Genomic DNA, 21,335 nt, shown 5'->3' on the forward strand with positions numbered 1-21,335 from the left:
GTTATATTCAAATTAGTTATCTCCCTATTGTGTTGTAGCACTAGTTGGATTTGACATCTCCAGTGCCTCTTTTCATTGTATGCTCTACTGTAGTTCGAGGCTTGGCACCTTCTTTCCTTTTTCCTCACTAGATGCTGGTCCAAATCAAATGTATCTTTGCTTCGACAACTGCTGTGCTTGTCGCCTAGATTTTTGTAGCTCATGTAGGCTTTCTACATAAAGCTGTTTTCCTCCTTCATTGTTCACGCTCAACCCTCTCCCCCCCCCCCCCCCCACACACACACCTGTCTTTTGGATGTATGCACTGTTCTTAGCAGTTGTGGGAGACTCGCTTAGGCCACACATGTTCTCACTGAAGACACGGAAAAAGTATTCATTGCCCATTATGAGTTCTGACACAATGCAGTGTGTGCGCCGATAATGATCGTAGACCGTGAACCACTCCTGTAATGAGAATAAAGATATGAAAGAGAAAACAATCTTGCTTCTAATCGCTGTATATCTGTCTCCCCCCTTCTCTCTCCTGCTTTCAGTATGCGTCTCTTATTTTTTCTTCACCTCTTTCATGTTTTCTCTGGTTTCGTCTGTATATCTGTCTCTCCTGCTGCCTGTATATCTCTCCCATTCTGTCTCCTGCTTTCTGTACCTTTTGCCAAGTACTAGTGACCTGGATTGGCCACTATAAGGACGGGATACTGGGCTACATGGACCATTGGTCTGACCCAATAAAGCTATTCTTATGTTCTTATGTGAACCTAGTATAGGACAATCAAGTCATTGTGACATCACTGATGAGGTTGGCTCTTAGGCATTGGTGGAATGAGGCATTATGACATCACAATCTCAGCTTTGGAAAGTTGCTCTCATTGGGATTCCGGAAACTTGTTATTCTTTGAGATGCTTGAATGTTGCTACTCCTTGGGTTTTGGTCAGGTACTAGTGACCTGGATTGGCCACCTTGAGGATGGGCTATTCTTATGGACCTATTCTTATGTTCTATTTATAGCCAGGGTTCTCAGCTCTTTCTTGGGACACACCCAGCCAGACAAGCTTTCAGGATCTCCACACTGAATATACATGAGATAAATTTGCAAGTACTGCCTCCATTGTATGGAAATCTATCTCATGCATATTCAGTATGGGCATCCTGAAAATCTGATTAGTGTGTCCCGAGGACAGGGTTGAGAACCCTTGCTCTACAGCTGCCTAATATGTATTGTTTTCCTTTCTGCCAGAGCTGATTAACTGTTAGGCAGACAAGGTGGTTGCCTAGGGTGGCATCAGACAGCAGATGCAGACATAGCAAAACAATAGCACTTGACAGTCATCCAAACTCAAGGAATCCTTTGAAGGACTCCTCAGCTGTAGGAACGCAATGAAAACACATCTCTTCACCTAACTCCTCTGCCCAAGACCTCAGGAGGCATCAACCACCCTCTTTGTGAAAAATAATTTCCTGACATCACGCCTAAGTTTACCTCTTTCTTTCCCCATCTTCCCACTCCTCTCTTTCTTCCTTTTTCTTTTCCCATCCTTCTCTCTACCCTTCCCTCTTCCTCCCTCGAGTTTGCCTTTATCTCACCATAGTTTTTTTGTCAGCCTTCTGGACGGTGTAGCCAGTGATTTTGGAGTTCCCATCATCTTGGGGTGGGCTCCACTCCAAGGCCACATTAAAGCCCCAAACCTCTACAATTTTCACTATCTGAGGAGGTCCGGGCTTGTCTGCCAAGAAAACAGATGATAAATCACTCACAAAATGTATGGTAACACATCTAACCCTAATTCTAACTCAGGGCTTCTCAACCTGTCCTAAGGTCCCAGCCAGGTGGTCTGGACATCCACAATGAATATGCATGAGAAAAATGCATGGATAAGGTTACCATACAGCTCCAGAAAAAGGAGGACGGATTGAGACGTCCAGGTTTTACTTCCACTGAAAGCAATGGAAGTAAAACCCGGATGTCTTAATCCGTCATCCTTTTTCTGAAGCCATATGGTAACCCTAGGCAGATGTCGCTCACATATATTCTCCGTGGGTATCCTGAAAAGCTGACTAGATGTGGGATCCCCAGGAAAGGTTTGGGAAGCCATGATTTAATCCAGTGGTTCCCAACCCTGTTCTGGAGGACCACCAGGCCAATCGGGTTTTCAGGCTAGCCCTAATGAATATGCATGAGAGAGATTTGCATATAATGGAAGTGACAGGCATGCAAATCTGCTCCATGCATATTCATTAGGGCTAGCCTGAAAACCCGATTGGCCTTGTGGTCCTCCAGGACAGGGTTGGGAACCACTGATTTAATCCAACCCTATCCATCGATCTGTGAGAGGACAACATTCCAGGAATACAGGAAGTGTTAGAAAAAAAAGGCACCTGCTAAGGTTTGTCAAAATCATGACAAAATTGTTACATCAGGGCAATGGTTCAACTCTCTTCTTGTGAGATCCCAGCTGATGTCACCTTTCTTGTAATTGTTCCACTCGCCTCGAAGAATAAGGTCATTACAGCAGAACCGTCCAGAGTCAGAAACGCACCCCGTGCGACGCACCCCTTAGAGCTCCCAGCCCACCCACTGTGTAGCAGGCAAGCAGGGAAGGCAATGGAGAGGACACGGTTTTGGAGCCCCTGCCTGCCTTGCGCCTTGAGCGGCTTCACTGCCCGCTCATAGGGGTCCTTTCGCTAAGGCGCGCTAACCGATGTAGCACGCGCTGAAGATTAGTGCGCACTAAAATGCTATGGCGCCCGAAGAATATAACGGACACATTGGCATTTAGAGCGCGCTAATTTTTACCAAGCGCTAAATCGGTTAGCGTGTCTTAGTGAAAGGACCCCGTAGTTTGCAACGGCCCTGAATTATGGTCTAGGACAGGGGTAGGCAATTCCGGTCCTCAAGAGCCGGAGCCAGGTCAGGTTTTCAGGATATCCACAATAAATATGCATGAGATAGATTTGCATCTCAAGGAGGCAGTGCGTGCAAATCCATCTCGTACTTATTCATGGTGGAGATCCTGAAAACCTGACCCGGCTCTCAAGGACCGGAATTGCCTACCCCTGGTCTAGGATTTACATTGTCTGCTCCTGAGCACAGAGAGAAACTAGAGTCAGTAATCCTTGAGCACGGAGGAAGCATTGCATCAAAATTCAAACAGGGATACATCCAGACAGTCAAGTTTTCAGGACAGCCACCAAGGGATGTGCGTGGGACTGAAAGTAGTGCATGCACACTTATCTCATGCATATTCATTGTGGGTAGCCTGAAGACTGGGTTAAAAACTCCTGGCACAAAGGAAACCTCATGCCAAGACTCACACATGTTTTCCCCTTCCTACAGAGGAGACCTTGCTCTAAGGCTCACATTCCCAACCCCTGAGGCAAGGGGAACCCCCAGAAAGACTAGCATTTCCCCATTCTTGAACCCAGAAGCAGCACCGAGGCTCATGGGAAAACCTCAGGGTAGAACATTCGCTTCCAACCCCTTACCCACAATTCGGATAGTGACCGATGCTGTGTCATCCATATTCTCTATCTGTATCTTCACATCGTACTTCCCAGAGTCACGAAGCTCAGCTTTACGAATAAAAAAAATGGTGTCCGTGTCACTGTTCCTGATTCCCACCTGTTTGGGATCTATCGGACCTCCGTCTTTTGTCCACGTGACCTGAGGCCTTGGTTTTCCCTGCAAGAGAATGATGCAGATATTTGTGGTCCTTTTCTTCATTGTACACTTTGAGAGCTTCTATACCACTACTAAAAGCTGGGGAGTCAAGTCAGAGTGGTTTACATGAGCTTCTGTAAAGGTGTTACATTACCTGAGCTTCTGTAGAGATGTTACAATACAGAGTTATCAATATTGGCATGATTATGCCATAATCAATCATCTAACTTATATTACTGGCGCATTGATCATCCTACTTATATGCACACGTTTATACTAAATCAATTGTCCTACGTTGTGACAAACAGGTGGGGGTGCTACTGAGTTATGAATAAAAGATGGGTACTCCAGGGAGGGAGGGTTCTTGAGTGGGCAGATTGTTGGGCTGCCGACCCTCTTCTGCCATCATACTCTATGTTTCTATGCTACATACATATAATACCGTGTTTCCCCGAAAATAAGACCTATCCTGAAAATGAGCCCTAGCATGATTTTTAAAGATGCTCCTAATATAAGCCCTACCCCATAAATAAAACCTAGTTAAGATCGTCCCCCGAAGCCTCTCCCCCAATGTCCTCGACATCCCCGACTCCATCCCTGACACTAGTGCTGCCCGATTCGACAAAAAAAATCAGACTCGTCAATTCAACGATCCCCCACCCCGGTGAGACCCGACATACCTCTGCTCCGAGGCCTTTCATGATCTAGCTCCTTTACCCAGATGCTTTTTACAAACAGGGATCTGGAACAGCACCTTAAGTGACCTAATCCTGTACGCACTAACATATCACGCTGTTCCTTGTGACCCTGGGCAAGTCACTCAGTCCTCTATAGCCCCAGGTACGTTAGATAGATTGTGAGACCACCGGGACAGATAGGGAAAATGCTTGAGTACCTGATTGTAAAAACCGCTTAGATAACCTTGATAGGCGATATATAAAATCCTAATAAACTTGAAACTCATTCAGAAAATCACTAAAAACCCATTTATTCGACAAATCTATCTGATCCCTCAATTCTGCCCATCAACTACCTCGTCTTACACGTTCCTTCCTCCTTCCGCCCGTTCACTCAACTGTCTTCTAATCCCTTCCCAATTCTAACTGATGTAATGCCATCTCGCTGTCCTTACAGCACCTCTTGTTGTACACCGTCTTGAACTGAAAAGGTACGACAGGATACAAATAAAGCTACTATTCTTATAACGATAATGATAAATTCTATATCCATGCTCAGTCAAGTTGCTGGATTCTGTGGCCCACCGATCTATACCAGCCAGCCATCTCTCTTGATCGCACCCCTCCCCCCCATCTTAATAAGTCACAGTCCGCATAAAGTGCGCCACCTCAGTGCCTACCTACTCTGCAATTACACGCTGGCTTGCAGTGTGCATACTGTTAGGTGTGCCTAATCAAATCAAATAAGCCAAATGGGTCAACAAGTATACAAGTCAAGTATACTAAGTATACAAGTGGGTCAACAAGTATACAAGTCAAGTATACTAAGTATACAAGTGGGTCAACAAGTATACAAGTCAAGTATACTAAGTATACAAGTGGGTCAACAAGTATACAAGTCAAGTATACTAAGTATACAAGTGGGTCAACAAGTATACAAGTCAAGTATACTAAGTATACAAGTGGGTCAACAAGTATACAAGTCAAGTATACTAAGTATACAAGTGGGTCAACAAGTATACAAGTCAAGTATACTAAGTATACAAGTGGGTCAACAAGTATACTAGTCAAGTATACTAAGTATACAAGTGGGTCAACAAGTATACAAGTCAAGTATACTAAGTATACAAGTGGGTCAACAAGTATACAAGTCAAGTATACTAAGTATACAAGTGGGTCAACAAGTATACAAGTCAAGTATACTAAGTATACAAGTGGGTCAACAAGTATACTAGTCAAGTATACTAAGTATACAAGTCAAGTATACTAAGTATACAAGTGGGTCAACAAGTATACAAGTCAAGTATACTAAGTATACAAGTGGGTCAACAAGTATACAAGTCAAGTATACTAAGTATACAAGTGGGTCAACAAGTATACAAGTCAAGTATACTAAGTATACAAGTCAAGTATACTAAGTATACAAGTGGGTCAACAAATATACAAGTCAAGTATACTAAGTATACAAGTGGGTCAACAAGTATACAAGTCAAGTATACTAAGTATACAAGTGGGTCAACAAGTATACAAGTCAAGTATACTAAGTATACAAGTGGGTCAACAAGTATACAAGTCAAGTATACTAAGTATACAAGTGGGTCGACAAGTATACTAAGTATACAAGTCAAATATACAAGTCAAGCCAAGTAGGTCAACAACTATACTAAGGCCCTCTTTTACTAAGGTGCGCTAACCGATATGGACGCATTAGCATTTAGCGTGCGCTAATCGGTTAATGAAAGCGGGGGGTAAATGATAAACCCCACTGGTAGTCAACCATGAAGTTTGAAAGGCTTACCTATTCTGCTTTCATTTTATCGGGGTGGAAAAAACCTCTGAATGTGGAGCGGTGTACCCACTTCGGGTTTCAATCGTGAAAAAAAAGTCACCGGCTCCTGCTCACGTCACGGGCAAAACCCCTGCAAATCTATTTTGGTTCTTTCTTTATTTTAGGTTTGGTCCCGCGAAACGCCAGGCTGCGTCGGCTAAATAAGGCGGAGCGTCGGCTTCAAAAATCAACAGAGAAGAGACACAGATTTTCTTGAGCTAAGTAATCCTGTTGATTGCCTTCATAAGATAAACATTCCTTTTCAAAGACGCCTTTTCAGTTTGACTCTATTCTCCGTGAGCCCAAACAGCATCCTTGTAATCGGCAGTATCGAATTAAAACGCTTCTTTCGACGTAACCCCTAACCTAGTGTACTAAAGCCCTCCTGTTTCTTCCCTCCCTTTTTGCATTTTATTGTTCCCATTGCATTTAAGCTCTTACCATCTCCCACTTTTCCTTTTATTCCAGTAAGTCTATTTGTTTTGTCATTCCTTCCATTTTTTTACTTAAAAGTTTTTATTTTATTTTAAAAATACTCTGATAATTGTAAACCGTTTAGGTCAGGGATCTCAAAGTCCCTCCTTGAGGGCCGCAATCCAGTCGGGTTTTTAGGATTTCCTCAATGAATATGCATTGAAAGCAGTGCATGCACATAGATCTCATGCATATTCATTGGGGAAATCCTGAAAACCCGACTGGATTGCGGTCCTCCAGGAGGGACTTTGAGACCCCTGGTTTAGATATGTTTTTGATAAATGGTATATCAAAGATTAAATAAACTTGATAAAGATTAAAAAAAAACTTTTTTGTGTCTATTGAAAGAGATCTGCCGATGCTGTAGACCAGGGGTAGGGAACTCCGGTCCTCAAGAGCCGTATTCCAGTCGGGTTTTCAGGATTTCCCCAATGAATATGCATTAAAGCAGTGCATGCAAATAGGTCTCGTGCATATTCATTGGGGAAATCCTGAAAACCCGACTGGAATACGGCTCTCGAGGACCGGAGTTTCCTACCCCTGCTGTAGACCCCGATGAATCTGGAAGGCAAACAGTATTGAGTCAGCCATAGAAAGGTTAAAACGACGATTGTCAGCTACTAACATTGAAATAGAGAGCTGCTTTTAATAAGTTAAAAAAACTAAAAAAATTGAAGTGGAAAAATAAATAAATTAATTAACAAACAAAATAGATTTGCAGGGTTTTTGCCAGTGACTTTTTTCACGATTGAAACCCGAAGTGGGTACACTACTCCACATTCGGAGGCTTTTTCACCCCGATAAAATGATGGTAGAATAGGTAAGCCTTTCAAACTTCATGGTTGAATACCAGTGGGATTTATCATTTAACCCCCTCTTCTACAAAACCACGCTAGCGGTTTCTAGCGTAGAGAGCTGCGCTGAATGGCCCGCACTGCTTCCGGAACTCACTGAGTTCCTATGAGCGTCGGGAGCAGCGCCGGCCATTCAGGGTGGCTCCCCGTGCTAGAAACCGCTAGTGCGGTTTCGTAGAAGTGGAGATTAGTATCAAATGCTCTTAGATGTGAGCAGATTTTATAAAGCCCATGTACATAAATCACCATTTGGCATGTTAAAATAGTTTCTAAAATCAGCATCACTGCGATCAAGACACATTCTACTGCTACTACCACTACTATTAATTATTTCTAGAGCGTTACCAGACGCACGCAGCGCTGTACAGAGTCACAAAGAGTAAGAAAACAGTCCCTGCTCGAAAGAGCTTACATTCTGGAACACGCATGCACACACGAAGATGCAGGAACAAGCGGTGACGTATTCGCATGCAGGCGGAGGAAGAATAAGACTTGATTATGTACCTGGAAGGGAATCACAATGTTCACGGTCTCCCCTACTCTCTTTACGAGCTTCTGTCTCAAGTAACGAGGCAGCCAGATTTTTGGACGCTCTAAGAAAAAGGAGAAAGCTTATGAATCCCTTTGACTCACTTCCTATTCTGCAGCGGTGAGCAGGACATGCGAATTCATGGGTTCCATGTGCTACACTGCAATATGGTCATAAGCGTGGAATCACTCATTAATGTTACCGTTGAGTGAATGGAAATAGAACTTAAGAAACATTAATGACAAATCAGGGAGAGCGGCATGGGATTGATGTCATATGTGCTGGGTTCAGGGAAAAATGTTGAATCACTTGTTAGAGACCAGTTAAGGGACAGGTGTGGTAAAGTGGCTAGGGCTCTTCAGCTCGGAGAAGAGACAGTTCAGGGGCGATACGATAGAGGTCTATAAAGTAATGAGTGGAGTGGAAAGGGTAGGTGTGAATAATTTGTTCAATCTTTCCAAAAATACTAGGACTAGGGGGCAGGCGGTGAAGCTATTACGTAGTAGATTTAAAACAAACCAGATAAATTATTTCTTTACACAACCTGCAGTTAAACTCTGGAATTCGTTGCCGGGGAATGTAGTGAAATCAGTTAGCTTAGCGGGGTTTAAAAAAGGTTTGGGTAATTTCCTAAAAGAGAAGTCCATAGGCCATTATTGAGATGGCTTGGGGAAGTCCTAGGATAAGCAGCATAGAATCTGTTTTTGCTCCTTGGGATCTAGCCGGGTACTTGTGACCTGGGTTGGCCACTGTTGGAAACAGGATTCTGGGCTTGATGGACCTTTGGTCTGTCCCGGTATGGCTGTGGATGTTCTTATGTTCTCCAAAAGTGACTAGAAGTGAGAACTCTTGTGAATGACCTGACTGGCATGGAAATATAGGACTCCTCTCAGTGACTGGATAGGATCAGAGATGTGGGATCTCCTTTGATAATAACTGGACAGGGAGAGCCGTGTGGGATCTCTCAGCCAGCAGTGTAGGAAGCATGAAATATTGTGTTGGAGAAGTGAAGTACTCACGTATTATTTCACGAATGGTTATGGCTTCCTTCAGTAGTGCCGGTTCACTGCTTCCCGCTGCATTCACAGCTCGGATGCGGAAATTCAACTTTTCACCTGTGTTGAGGTCCTGGATCCGCACTGAGGTGCGATCTGTCAATTCTTGCAGAGCTGGGACCCACTCGGACGCTGCACAAAACAGCAGAAGATTTGAATCGCTTTGAATGCTTGTACTGTTCCGATCGACTGATCAAACCTGGTTCTGACCAGTTCGGGCCTGTTTAAACTGCTTCTAACTGGTTTAAACTAAATTTCTCATCTAATCCTCCACAAACCTATACACGCTCAAGGCAAAAAGTGGCTCAAACTGGTTTTGCACTGAATTTGCACTCACATCCCTCCTGGCAGTACTCCACGCTGTAGCCATCCAGCCCCACTGCTCCAATGCGTTCTGGGGGTCTCCACCTCAGGGTGATGCTGGTGTCAGAAATATCTTCCACAGTCAGGTTAGTTGGTTCACTTGGTGGAGCTAAACAAATGAAATGTACATTAGTGCCTGCAGCTGAGAATAGAGAATGTAATGTAATGTAATTTATTTCTTATATACCGCTACATCCGTTAGGTTCTAAGCGGTTTGAAGAAAATATACATTAAGATTATAAATGAGAAGTAAGAAGGTACTTAAAAAATTCCCTTACTGTCCCGAAGGCTCACAATCTAACTAAAGTACCTGGAAATTAATAAAGAAGAGAAAATAAAGATGGTTGAAAAAAGAAAAATTCTATGTGAACTTATAGGATGGAAATTAAACTGACAGTGAAGAACTGTATGAAAAATACATATGGAATGCAGTTAGAGAGGGTAGGTTACAATCTATTTATGGTATTTGTTTAATTGGAAGGTGTTAAGGTGGGTAATTTGGGGGAAGGTTATCTGAAGGTAGGTGAATCTTCTGGAGGTAAAAGAGGAGGGGTTAAGATATTTGGATGGATTTTTTGAAAAGCAGGGTTTTGATTTCTTTTCTGAATGTTTTGAAGTTGTCTGATATTGTCATAAGATTGGAGATGGAATGGTTGATTTTTGCTGCTTGTGTTGCCAGAAGGTTGTCAAACATTTTCTTGCGTTGTGTGCCTTTGAGTGGGGAGAAGGCGAAAGGGTTCGAGGTTCTTCTGTGTCTTGAGGTGGAGATTTGGTTTAAGCGGTTGTTTAGATAGGAGGGGAAAGAGCCGTGTAATGCTTTGAATATCAGGCAGAATGATACGGAGACAATTTTTTTCCCCATCCCCACAGGAACTCAATTTCTCTGTCCCTGCCCCCATTCCTGTAAGCTCTGCCTTTAACCACACAAGCCTCGAACAGTTATGATTTTAAAGTGTTTGAGGCTTGTGCAGATGACGGAGCTTAGGCCCTGGTGGAATGAGGCATTATGACATCACAATCTGAGCTCTAGAATGTTGCTACTTATGATTTTAAAGCGTTTGCGTCTTGTGCAGGTGAGGACGGAGCTTAGGCATTGGTGGAATGAGGCATTATGACATCACAATCTGAGCTCTAGAATGTTGCTACTTATGATTTTAAAGCGTTCGAGGCTTGTGCAGATGAGGACGGAGCTTGCAGGAATGGGGCTCACCAGGACAGGAAAATGAATTCCCGCGTCATTCTCTTCTTGAGAAGAAAGGTTCCTGCCACCCTAGCAAATTTAAAGCTTATCCTCAAACCTCCACTCTAAATTAAACTGGATATTTGACCAAATATGAGCAGATTAGAGCAAGAGTATTACCATGAAGGTGTTTGATCATTCACAATCTCACATAATCCTGCTTCTTCTTCCTTCTTTTCTGTGAGCACATCTCAGTCTCTATGTGCAGGGTCCTCACAAGGGATAGGCAAGCTCTACCTCTTTCTTGAAAAATCCTTGTCCTTCATCCTTATCAACCACGTTTCAGAAAGAGCATAGTACAGAAACGCTGCTGGTTACTTTCTATAATGTAATCTGGAGCAACACTTTTTTTTTGGGGGGGGGGCATCCCTGGACCTTTCCTCAGCGTTTGAAATGGTTACATGCTATTGGCATCACTGGTTCTTAAATGGAACACAAAATCTGGTAATCCTAAATTTCCAACCCAACAACTGCATACTATTTTGCAATGCAGATCACTCAGACCTGTCCAATCTCAACCACTGCCTCATGAAAGTTTCTACCACACTACCCAACCTATGAAAACAGACTGGTGATATTAACACAATAAACAATCCAAGAAAGAGCAGAAAAGTCCAGATCTTCAAACCAATGGACTGCTCTGCTCTTTCTTGGATTGTCTGTTGTGTGCATGTAGAGGTTGACATTCCCTATGTTGTATCGGATTAACACAATTAACCACACAACTTAGCCAATGAGACCATACTGGTGATATCATCACACTCAACCACACAACACAGTCAATAAGAGCAGACTGGTGATATTATCACAACCAACCACACAACTTAGCCAATGAAACCAGACAAATATTGCATACGGTTCTGGAGACCTCACCTTCAAAAAGATATAAACAGGATGGAGTTGGTCCAGAGGAAGGCTACTAAAATAGTTGGTGTTTTTCGCCATAAGGCATATGGGGCCAGACTTAAAGATCTCAATATGTATATTTTGGAGAAAAGGCAAGAGAGGGGAGATATCTTAGAGACATTTAAATACCTATGAGGCATAAATAGACATCAGGCAAATCTCTTTCATTTTTAAAGGAAGCTTCGGAATGAGAGGGCATAGGATGAATTTAAGAGGTGACAGGCTCAGGAGTAATCTAAGGAAATACTTTTTTTTTTATAGAAAGAGTGGTAGATGTGTGGAATAGTCTCCCAGAAGAGGTGGTGGAGACAAAGATGGTGTCTAAATTCAAGAAAGTGTGGGACAGAAACGTGGGATCTCTTAGGGAGAGAAGGAGATAGTGGATGGGTCATTTGGCCTTTATCTGCCATCATGTTACAATGTTTCTATAACCATAAAGCTCTATGACCTCACAATGCAAGTGTTAAGAGCCTTAGCCAATAGGGAGAGGAGATGATAGTGGATGCTGTGGATGGGCAGACTGGATGGCCCATTTGGCCTTTATCTGCCATCATGTTTCTATGTTTTTCAATAATTTTATCAGAACTAACCATGTGGTTGGTGTGCAGAGGATGGTGGTGGCAGTTGCTCGGCTGAAGCGGCTGATGCACTAGGGATGGTGGTAATGGTGGCCCGACTGAAGCGGAATTGAGACCCTCCTGCCTCTTCTACCATTATGTCTACCATATCTTCTACCATATTGTTTTTTACCCCTTTGTTTTATTTCATCATTTAAATTTCCTCAGAATTCTATTGTTTAACGGTTCCTACTTCTACTCCTATTCCCTCTCTATACTTTTTCCACCCTTCCAAAGTCCAAATATTTTCTTTTATATTTTCTATATTTTCTTTTCTTTTTAATATTTTTTTTATAATTTATTCAATGAATTCTTGTTGAGATGTTTCATATCTTGTTTCTATCTCTGTCTTTATATTTCACATCTTTACTATTCATTAATTGTCTTTCTCAGGTACTTTAGCTAGATTGTGATCCTTCGGGACAGTAAGGGAATTTCCAAGTACCTATCTTTACTTATCTTATTTTTATTGTTATCTTTAATGTATCTTTATTGTAAACCGCTTCGAACCTCACGGTATAGCGGTATATAAGAAATCAAATCAAATCAACATAGTTGATGAGACCAGACTAATAATATTACTACAGCTATTTCAATTCCCACATTAATATAGTTAATTAAATAAGTCAGAACTAATGAACCTAAAGCAGCTACTAAAGCTATCTTAATTAAAAATAAGCCAAGAAACAGTGCAAATCTTGTTTCAATTCATATTTCTATTGCTTCCCCCCCCTTTCGTGCTCTCCCTCTCTTTGTATAAAGCATTTGAACCTTTAGTTTCTGCTGTTCTCCTCTTGCGCATCGGCTTTTTTGTCTCCATTTCCAGAGCTTGCACATTATGGGACCCTCCCGACTCTTTTGCTGGGTCATCTGGTTGACTTCCGGTAGGGAATCCTTCAGCTCTCTGGTGCCTTGAATTGCGAGCTGCCGACAGGCCCAGTTTGGTCATGCTGCCTATCCCTGAGAGGGTTCGATGCTCTGCTCGCGGGACATTCACAGCACACTCCCTGCCAGGGACAGAGGGTGGTCTGCTTGCTGGACACAGAGCAGGCTCAGACGAGCACCAGGTCTTGGTGAATATTTATAGAAAGCAAACTCATGGCATTCTCTTAATCAGCTCTTTTGTGGCTGTGGAATGAGGATGGATTAACAAAGTGCCAGCGTATCCACTACCTACATAAGGGAATGGAGGAAGGTGGGAAGATCTACAAGCTTGCCATGTCCAGCCTCTCCCTCATATGTCTAATTTTAACAACTAGAAAGCCATCAGCAGATTGTGGGATACCCAAAGCTGCTGCTTCAAGGGAAGGGAGGGGGGGGGAAGGATAAAAGGAACACAGATGAGAGAGGAAGAGGGAATGAAGAAGGAAAAAAGCGAGATGGCTCCCGTTAGAAAACCTTCTGTCCTACTTTACTCTCAAACAATTTTTATTGATGAAAGCACACAGAAAAACATAGCGAAATATAAACAGCAATCATACAATGAAATAACTGTCGTCCAAGATGATACAGCGCATGGAATCCACCAAAACCTTCATCAACTTTCCAACTACACAATAATAAGCCAACCAATAACCAAATCACCCCCTTCTCATACCGTTCCCTCCCCCCCCCAATTACAAACATCCCAAACTGATGATCTCAACTAATATCCAAGACCTTGGGCTCCTTTTACAAAGGTGCGTTAGGGCCTTAACGCGCGAAATAGCGCACGCTAAAATGCCGCGTGCGCTAGCCGTTACCGCCTCCTCTTGAGCAGGCGGTAGGTTTTCAGGTAGCACGCGCTAAAAACGCTAGCGCACCTTTGTAAAAGGAGCCCAAGGTCTTGGATATTAGTTGAGATCATCAGTTTGGGATGTTTGTAATTGGGGGGGAGGGAATTGTGTTCTTATAGGTCCTGGAGAACAAGCAGAACAAACCCTGTCTATACCGTCACACACCCCCCTTCTACATATTGAACCCCACCCCCCCAAAAAAATAACACCCCTCTTCCCCTATTGTTTTTCCCCTAACGTTATCTTTTACCTTGCCTTTTTACCTTCTGTCCCCGTTTGTCTTGGTTTAAATGTCTCCGAATGTTGTCGTCATCCTTAGAGATGCCTCGTCATTTTAAATCTATATTTTAGCCGATGTATGTTTTTTATGATTTTGTACACAGCCTTGAAACTATACCCTCCCCCTCCCAACCCTTCAGTTCTTTCTCGCTTTAATTCTTGTGTCCTTGGGATAGGGAAAAACAGTTTAGGATTTTATTTATTCCATTTTATTTATTCCGTCCTCCAGATAACGCTCGGAATGGGTTACAAAGCAACCTATGCCAGGCATACTGCGATTTTGTGCTGGAAAGATCAATTTTAAGAAAATGTTGAAAATGCAGCTCTTTGTTAATGCTTTCCTATGAAAATATTGCTACTTCTGTTTTTCCTATAAGATACAGTGCCAACGAATATCTGGATTTTAACTTTTTATAGTTCTATTGTCGAACATTTAATTGATAAGATGTCTGTCCACTGTTTGTTCATATCCGTGTGACTAAAGGGTGAACAGTATATTATGTGTGTAACCAATATGTTGGGGGGGGGGGTTTCTTTAAATTTTTATTCAATTTATATTTACATTTACATATTACATGCCTCAGGAAACCGGATATAGCTTTTTCAAACATTTGTATTTCATCCAATATTTATACAATCATGTAATTAGGAAAAATCTATATAATTAGATCCCCTATAAGCCCACTAATTAAAAGGGGGAGAAAATTAGGAAAAGGAGGCACAAAAAAATGACAAACAAATTGATGACATCTCATCTGAATTTACCTTATACAACCTTCCTCATTAAACTAATCTCCAGTTTCTTCCCATGGATCCACAGTCTGGACCTATATCTTACGCTTATTTTCAAGAAATGCCCTCAGAAAGGTTTGGACAATTTCCTGGAGGAAAAAGTTCATAGTCTGTTATTGAGACAGACATGGGGGAAGGCACTGCTTGGCCTGGATCGGTAGCATGGAATGTTGGTACTCTGGAGGATTCCGGAATCTTGCAACTCTTTGAGATTCTGCATGGAATCTTGATACTCTTTGGAGTTCTGGAATGTTGCTACTCTTTGGGTACTAGTGACCTGGACTGGCCACCGCAAGAACGGGATACTGGGCTTGATGGACCATTGGTCTGACCCAGTAAGACTATTCTTATGTCCTTAAAATATTTGTTTCTATTGTGAAATAGAGACATTTTGTTAAGTGGTTAGAAGATGGTGGGCCTTGATGAAATTCTGGTTTCATTTTATCCTATCTAGGAGGAAATGGTGCTGCCCTAGTAGAAGTTATTGGCCAGATAAAAATCTACCATTTTCCCTCAAATGTTCTTACTCTTCTAAATCTTTGTCTGAGACATGGTTGGAATTTGATAACTCACCGATTGGCACGAAGGGCAAAGAAGGCTGACTTGGTTGGGACATGCCAATGACATTCACAGCATAAACTCTCATCTCATAAACCACTCCCTCGATCATTCGCTTTGCCTCATAAGAGAGCTCAGTTAGGAGATCAAAGTTTAGACGCATCCATCTATAGCTCTTCTTTTTCTTCCTCTCCAGGATGTAACCTGTATATGGAAAAGTCAGCAAAGGTCACTGGAAGATACCAGGAGTGATCTGATTGATGGAATTGGAGCACAGCACTGAAAATGTAAAGAGAACCTTGGTATAAATTAATATCTGGATTTTTGAATAAGAAACCAAAAACTGGTCTGCATGACATTTTGAGCATTGAGATAAAGCATCAAATTACTGCATCTCAATGACCATGAATTTGGTCTGCATCTATGAGACAAACATGGTTTTTCTTATTACATAGAGTATTTTGGACCCCAGTTCGGTTGCATAGAGTAGATAGTTCTAAATCTAATAGATGTTGGCATTGTCATCTGGAAGTTGGGACGTTAGATCATTTACTATACTATTGTCCTTTGATACTAAAATTCTGGAGATCGATTTGGGATCAGGTTAATAATTTATTAGAAAATCCAGTGGCACTATCGTATGATACCATTTTATTTGGAACATCTATGAGGGCATAAGTCAAATTTCGACAAAAAATAACAAACTTTTGGTTATAATGACGGAAGTTGCCATGCAGCTTATTTTAAAGAATTGGAAAAATTGGGATAGATTAAATTATTCATTCTGGTGAGAATCTCTATGTTATATCTTTAAAATGGAAAAGTTTATGGCCATTCAGAAGGGTTATTATAAAAAAATTTATGGAAGTTTGGGAACCATTAACTAAATATTGTAAAGATTGATTTATTTGTATAAATTGGTTGAAAACATGCACATCCAGGGAGGGGGGAAGGGGAAATGTTTGGCATTTGTTAATTAATATAGAAGGGTTGATTACAAATATTTTATGAGATGTTTGTACATTGAAAATGGGTGGGAGAAAATAAGTCTTGTCTTTATTCTATTACGTATATTGTGCTGTAATGATATTAATTTATGTGAATACATCATCTTTTGTGCACAATTGAAGTTTTAAAAATGAATAAAGAATAATAATAAAAAATAGAACCTTTGTTTCTTTGGCAAGTCCCAGGTTCTTCTATCAGGCTATAAGCTCCTTAACCTGCCTACCAACATTCACATCAACCTCTTGATCCCAGAAGCTTACAAGTGAGAAGACATATGTTGGATAAGTTGGGATGGGTTCAAGACTGGATCTTTGATGTTGATGAAGCAAGATGCAGTTTGTTTCTGATAAGGAGACTATGGGAATGTATATCACTTTCCCCGAGTATTCAGAACATGGGGGTTCATGCCTGTAAAATAGTATGTCTGCTTAATTTGTAGTGTTTCTGGAATGTTGCCAGAAGTACCTTGGGTAGCTAAAATCCATCCATTCCAGGTGACATTAAAATCAGTGGTGTCAACCCAGACATGTTTACTAATTCTGTTTGGGAATATTGCACCTGTTAAGGTGGGTAGGGTAGATGATGGGGGATTAGCTACCAAAGGAAATTTGGCTTGGGCCTGAAAATTCTTCTGGAATATTGGTTAGATCTATGTGTTCTTGCTGTGGATCTGTTAGAAAATTCCTGGAAGCATAGTTGGGTTATTTCTCTTTTAGCATCATAATCAATTGCAGTAGTGTATAAGTGCATCCAGGTGTAATCTTTTGTTTCAGTGGTTTGGAGCCAGGTATTATGGGTTGGAATTAATTCAAATGACCATCCCGATATTCTATATTGATCCATGTAAAGTATGGGGTGTGTGGCTGACTATCCTGCTGTCCACAGAGAACCTACGTTACAGGTAAGTAACTACACTTTTCTGATAAGGAGACTATGGGAATGCATCTCTCTAATGGGGATGTTGTTTGTGTATCAGAATTTGACCTGTCTCTGTCAGACTGATGGAATAACATTTGCTTGGGATGGAAGGATTGCCTTGCTCATACGGATGGGATGAGGTCTATCTGAGGTTGAGTCTATTTTTGGAGAAGAGAAAGGGGCATATGTGTCTGTTTGTGATAAAATATGATTTGTTTTCTCCAATATGAATGGGAGTGGATCAGCTCTGTCATGCAACGGTAGATGGGTTGGGTCTGGGATTTGTTTTTCTCTCATGTGGATAGAGGAGGTCGAGCGCTGTCACCCAGAACTTTTTGGCCTCCATCATATTTTGGTGGCTCCCACTGTACAGTGCAGTAATCTTCTCCTATGTTCAGGATCATGGGGGCCTCTGGAGGATCAGGAACATCTGGAAGAGACACATCCAGAGAAGATGGTTGTGACAGAAATCGTAGCTAGAGAGAGAAAAAGATCACTTTTGGTCCTGGATCTGATCGTTATATAGGAAACATTTTCACATCATCTCTCCCGCTGACATCACTTTCAAAAATACAATAAAGCTGAATTTATATTGGATCTTATAATAAATAAGGAACACTTATCTCATGTTATTATTTCTTTGGCTCCAATAATAACATGAGATAAGTGCTCATTATTTATTATAAGAGCCAATATAAATTCAGCCTTATTGCATGTTTGGAAGAGATGCAATGATTGGGTGGTGAGGTTTTTTGGGGAATTTAATTCCCCTTTTTCCTCCATGTCTATGAGCACAAATTCTTCCTATATGAAAAGTATATTGCAAATAATGAATTTTGCTGGCAAGCGTGTTGTTTATTATTTTTATTTTTCAGATAGCCAGAGAACCATTCCTATAACACTTAATTCACTTATTAAAAAATATGTGATTAATTAAATTGAAGATGGATGACCAATCTATTTGCATCAAAATTGCCTGTCCCCCCCCCCCCCCCCACTTACCGATGACTTTGACAGTGATATCTGCTGTGTCTTCTCCTGCTGGGTTCTGCACCACCACATTGTACGTGCCTTCATCCTGCTTCTCAGCTCCCTCGATGATGAAAACGCAGTGGTCTTTGAACGTTTCCACGCGAACCCTTCCTTCCAGCTCCGAGATCACCTGCGTACAGCAAACACAGAGATGACCTAGAAAGGGTGCTAACCTAGCCCAGCTCTGAAGTCCATCAAAGACGAGAAGCAAGATACGTAGCATGCCTGATACCATACCTGATACCTGATACCATAAGATACTGATACCATCTTGGCCTTAAGGAACATGAGCATGTCAGCCCTTACTGGCGGTAATTGCATTGGCTGCCGATAGAGCAAGAGTTTTGTTTAAATTTGCTTGCATCTGGTTTAAATCTTTAACAGGCCTGGCCACAATTTATCTTTCTGCTCATTTTGAGCTGCCTTATACCACCAAGTCTACTCACAGCTCTTGCTTATTTGCCTATCCGACATTAAAATCTTGCCGTTACAAGGGATTTTTGGACAGAACACTTTCATTTCAAGCAGGCAAAATGAATGCCTGTTTAAGAGAAACTATTTCACAAGCTTTGTCCTATTACTCTTTTAGAAAATTAGTAAAGACTTATCTTTTTGATAAATTTGTTACCCGATACTTCTTTGTTTTTCCCACTACTTATTTTTCCCTGTTGCTTGAATTTTCACTGATTGTTCAGTTTATCTCTTTTGTGAACCACCTAGAGCTACAGTGGTGTGGCGGTATACAAAAATAAAGTTATTATTATTATATCTTCTCTTATAGAAACTTAGTAAATGGAGAACAGAGAAAACGAGCAGGAGGAAGTCTACAGGGCGAGCTAGAAGACTCCTAGCAAAGGCAGGAAGCACTGGACAACATAGGCGAGCCAGTATAAAGACAGAAAAATCATACTGGTTTTGAATTGGTGGGTGTGTTGGGGGGGCGGTGTCTGCATGTGTTCTATGTCTTGTTCCGAGTCTGCCCGATATTCAGAATGAAATGGAAGGAAAATAAGACAGGATGGACAAAACAATAGGATTTGGGCCTTCTGCTGCAAATTTAGGGCCCAAATGATGTAAAATGAAATTAAGGAAAAGCCAAATCAAGCTCTGGAACGCGTTGCCAGAGGTTGTGGTAAGAGCAGATAGCGTAGCTGGTTATAAGAAGGATATAGACAATTTCCTGGAGGAAAAGTCCATAGTCTGTTATTGAGAGAGACATGGGGGAAGCCACACTTGCCTGGATCGGTAGCAAGGAATGTGAGGATTCCAGAATTTTGCTACTCTTTGGGGATTCTGCATAGAATGTTGCTACTCCTTGGGTTTTGGCCAGGTACTAGTGACCTGGATTGGCCACCGTGAGAACAGGCTACTGGGCTTGATGGACCATTAGTCTGACTCAGTAAGGCTATTCTTAGGTTTTTATGAGAGAAACTGTGCTGGTATAAAAACCCGGCCCAGTTGAACTTCTTTGTCTTTGGATCCTACTTCCCTGGCCATTGCACCAGTAGAGGGTCTCTGGCTGATCCATCCACTGTACCTGGAGAGTGGAGGTGCAATAACAGAACCTATAGAGATGCCGCGCTTAAACTGAAGGGGCCAACCCATTAGTACGTCCTTCCAAGGAGAAAGACCAGTACTGAAAGACCAAGCCTGAGGGATAGGAAGGGACCAAGAGTCCCTGAAAAGCTACAGGATAAAGAAACCCAGTAGCAAAGTCCCATCTGGAGAAGCATATACCAAATAAAAACACTGTGTCTAAAGGTTTAGAAAGCTCTGAAGAAACTTATAGTAAATAGACAGAAAAGCTTCCATTTGGGGGAAGGGTTCTCTCCAAAGAGAGTAAAGCTCTAGAGGGGCTCTTTTTCCAGGAACCTATATTCATATAGTATCCATAAGGAAACCTAGGATAGATTGCAAGCGTTGGAAATTATTTTTCTACTTCTGCCGGTATACAATTGATACAGTGAAATTGTATGGTTTACTTTTGCGTCTGTACTACGTGCAACACTTTTGTGTGTGTGGTTCTGTACATATTTCATAATTAGATGTTGTTGCAACACGAGTTTCGGTAATATAAAGGTGACGCTTAAACCAGAAACTTACTTTATTACTTCTACTCAGATTGTCCTCTGTACTTGCATCTGGAGGGTCCTCACATCTGGACACTGCACTTCCACCCTATATCAGTAAAATATGATTGAGGTTGAGTGGAGAAGAGGAGACCAATTGAGTCAGACTCTGAGGCGCAGAGGCACGAGGAAGGTATGACGGATGAACTTGGACAACGTTGGGGAAGGAAAAATGTGGAGGCTGATAGGTGGGTGACCGAGAACTGTGATGGACGGAAAGGACTGTGAAAGATGAAGAAAGATTCAACCAAAAGTTGAATTTCAGAGAAGCGTGACTGAGTGCACTGGGTGTAGCGAAATAAAGTGTCACCACTAGAGGAAGATGAAGCTAAGTGACTTGATTGAACAAGATAAAAAGTGCAGTTGGGTTAACGCTTGAGATAAGGAGGAGAGGTGTGATTAAGAAGGAATAGTTAAGGTAAGATAAAGAATGTGACTGGGGTAACATACCCTCACCTTTTGCAAAACCGTGATAGTGGTTTTGAGCGCAGGCCGGCGTGCTGATTGCTCCGTGCTGCTCCCGACACTCATAGAGTTTCTATGAGCATTGGGAACAGCGCGCCAACCTGTGCTAAAAACCACTATAGTGGTTTTGTAAGAGGGGGGGGGGGAATAGAGACATGCAATGGGGTAAAATTGAGAAGC

General features: G+C 41.8%; 1 protein-coding gene across 2 annotated transcripts in view; it reads right to left on the bottom strand.

The window, feature by feature from the left end:
- MYBPC3 (myosin binding protein C3) overlaps positions 1–21,335 on the bottom strand; it is a 157,638-nt gene that overhangs the window by 84,914 nt on the left and 51,389 nt on the right. For both annotated transcript variants that reach the window (XM_033928594.1, XM_033928593.1), the window contains 10 exons: positions 20,665–20,739; positions 18,532–18,691; positions 17,855–17,959; positions 15,619–15,807; positions 9,411–9,545; positions 9,038–9,205; positions 7,994–8,082; positions 3,482–3,677; positions 1,583–1,722; positions 285–444 (listed from right to left, as the gene is read on the bottom strand). In XM_033928594.1, the coding sequence (XP_033784485.1) occupies positions 285–444; positions 1,583–1,722; positions 3,482–3,677; positions 7,994–8,082; positions 9,038–9,205; positions 9,411–9,545; positions 15,619–15,807; positions 17,855–17,959; positions 18,532–18,691; positions 20,665–20,739 (1,417 nt within the window). The remainder of the gene's footprint in view (positions 1–284; positions 445–1,582; positions 1,723–3,481; positions 3,678–7,993; positions 8,083–9,037; positions 9,206–9,410; positions 9,546–15,618; positions 15,808–17,854; positions 17,960–18,531; positions 18,692–20,664; positions 20,740–21,335) is intronic.

Source organism: Geotrypetes seraphini, chromosome 19 (genome assembly GCF_902459505.1).
Source record: "Geotrypetes seraphini chromosome 19, aGeoSer1.1, whole genome shotgun sequence".
NCBI lineage: Eukaryota > Metazoa > Chordata > Amphibia > Gymnophiona > Dermophiidae > Geotrypetes > Geotrypetes seraphini.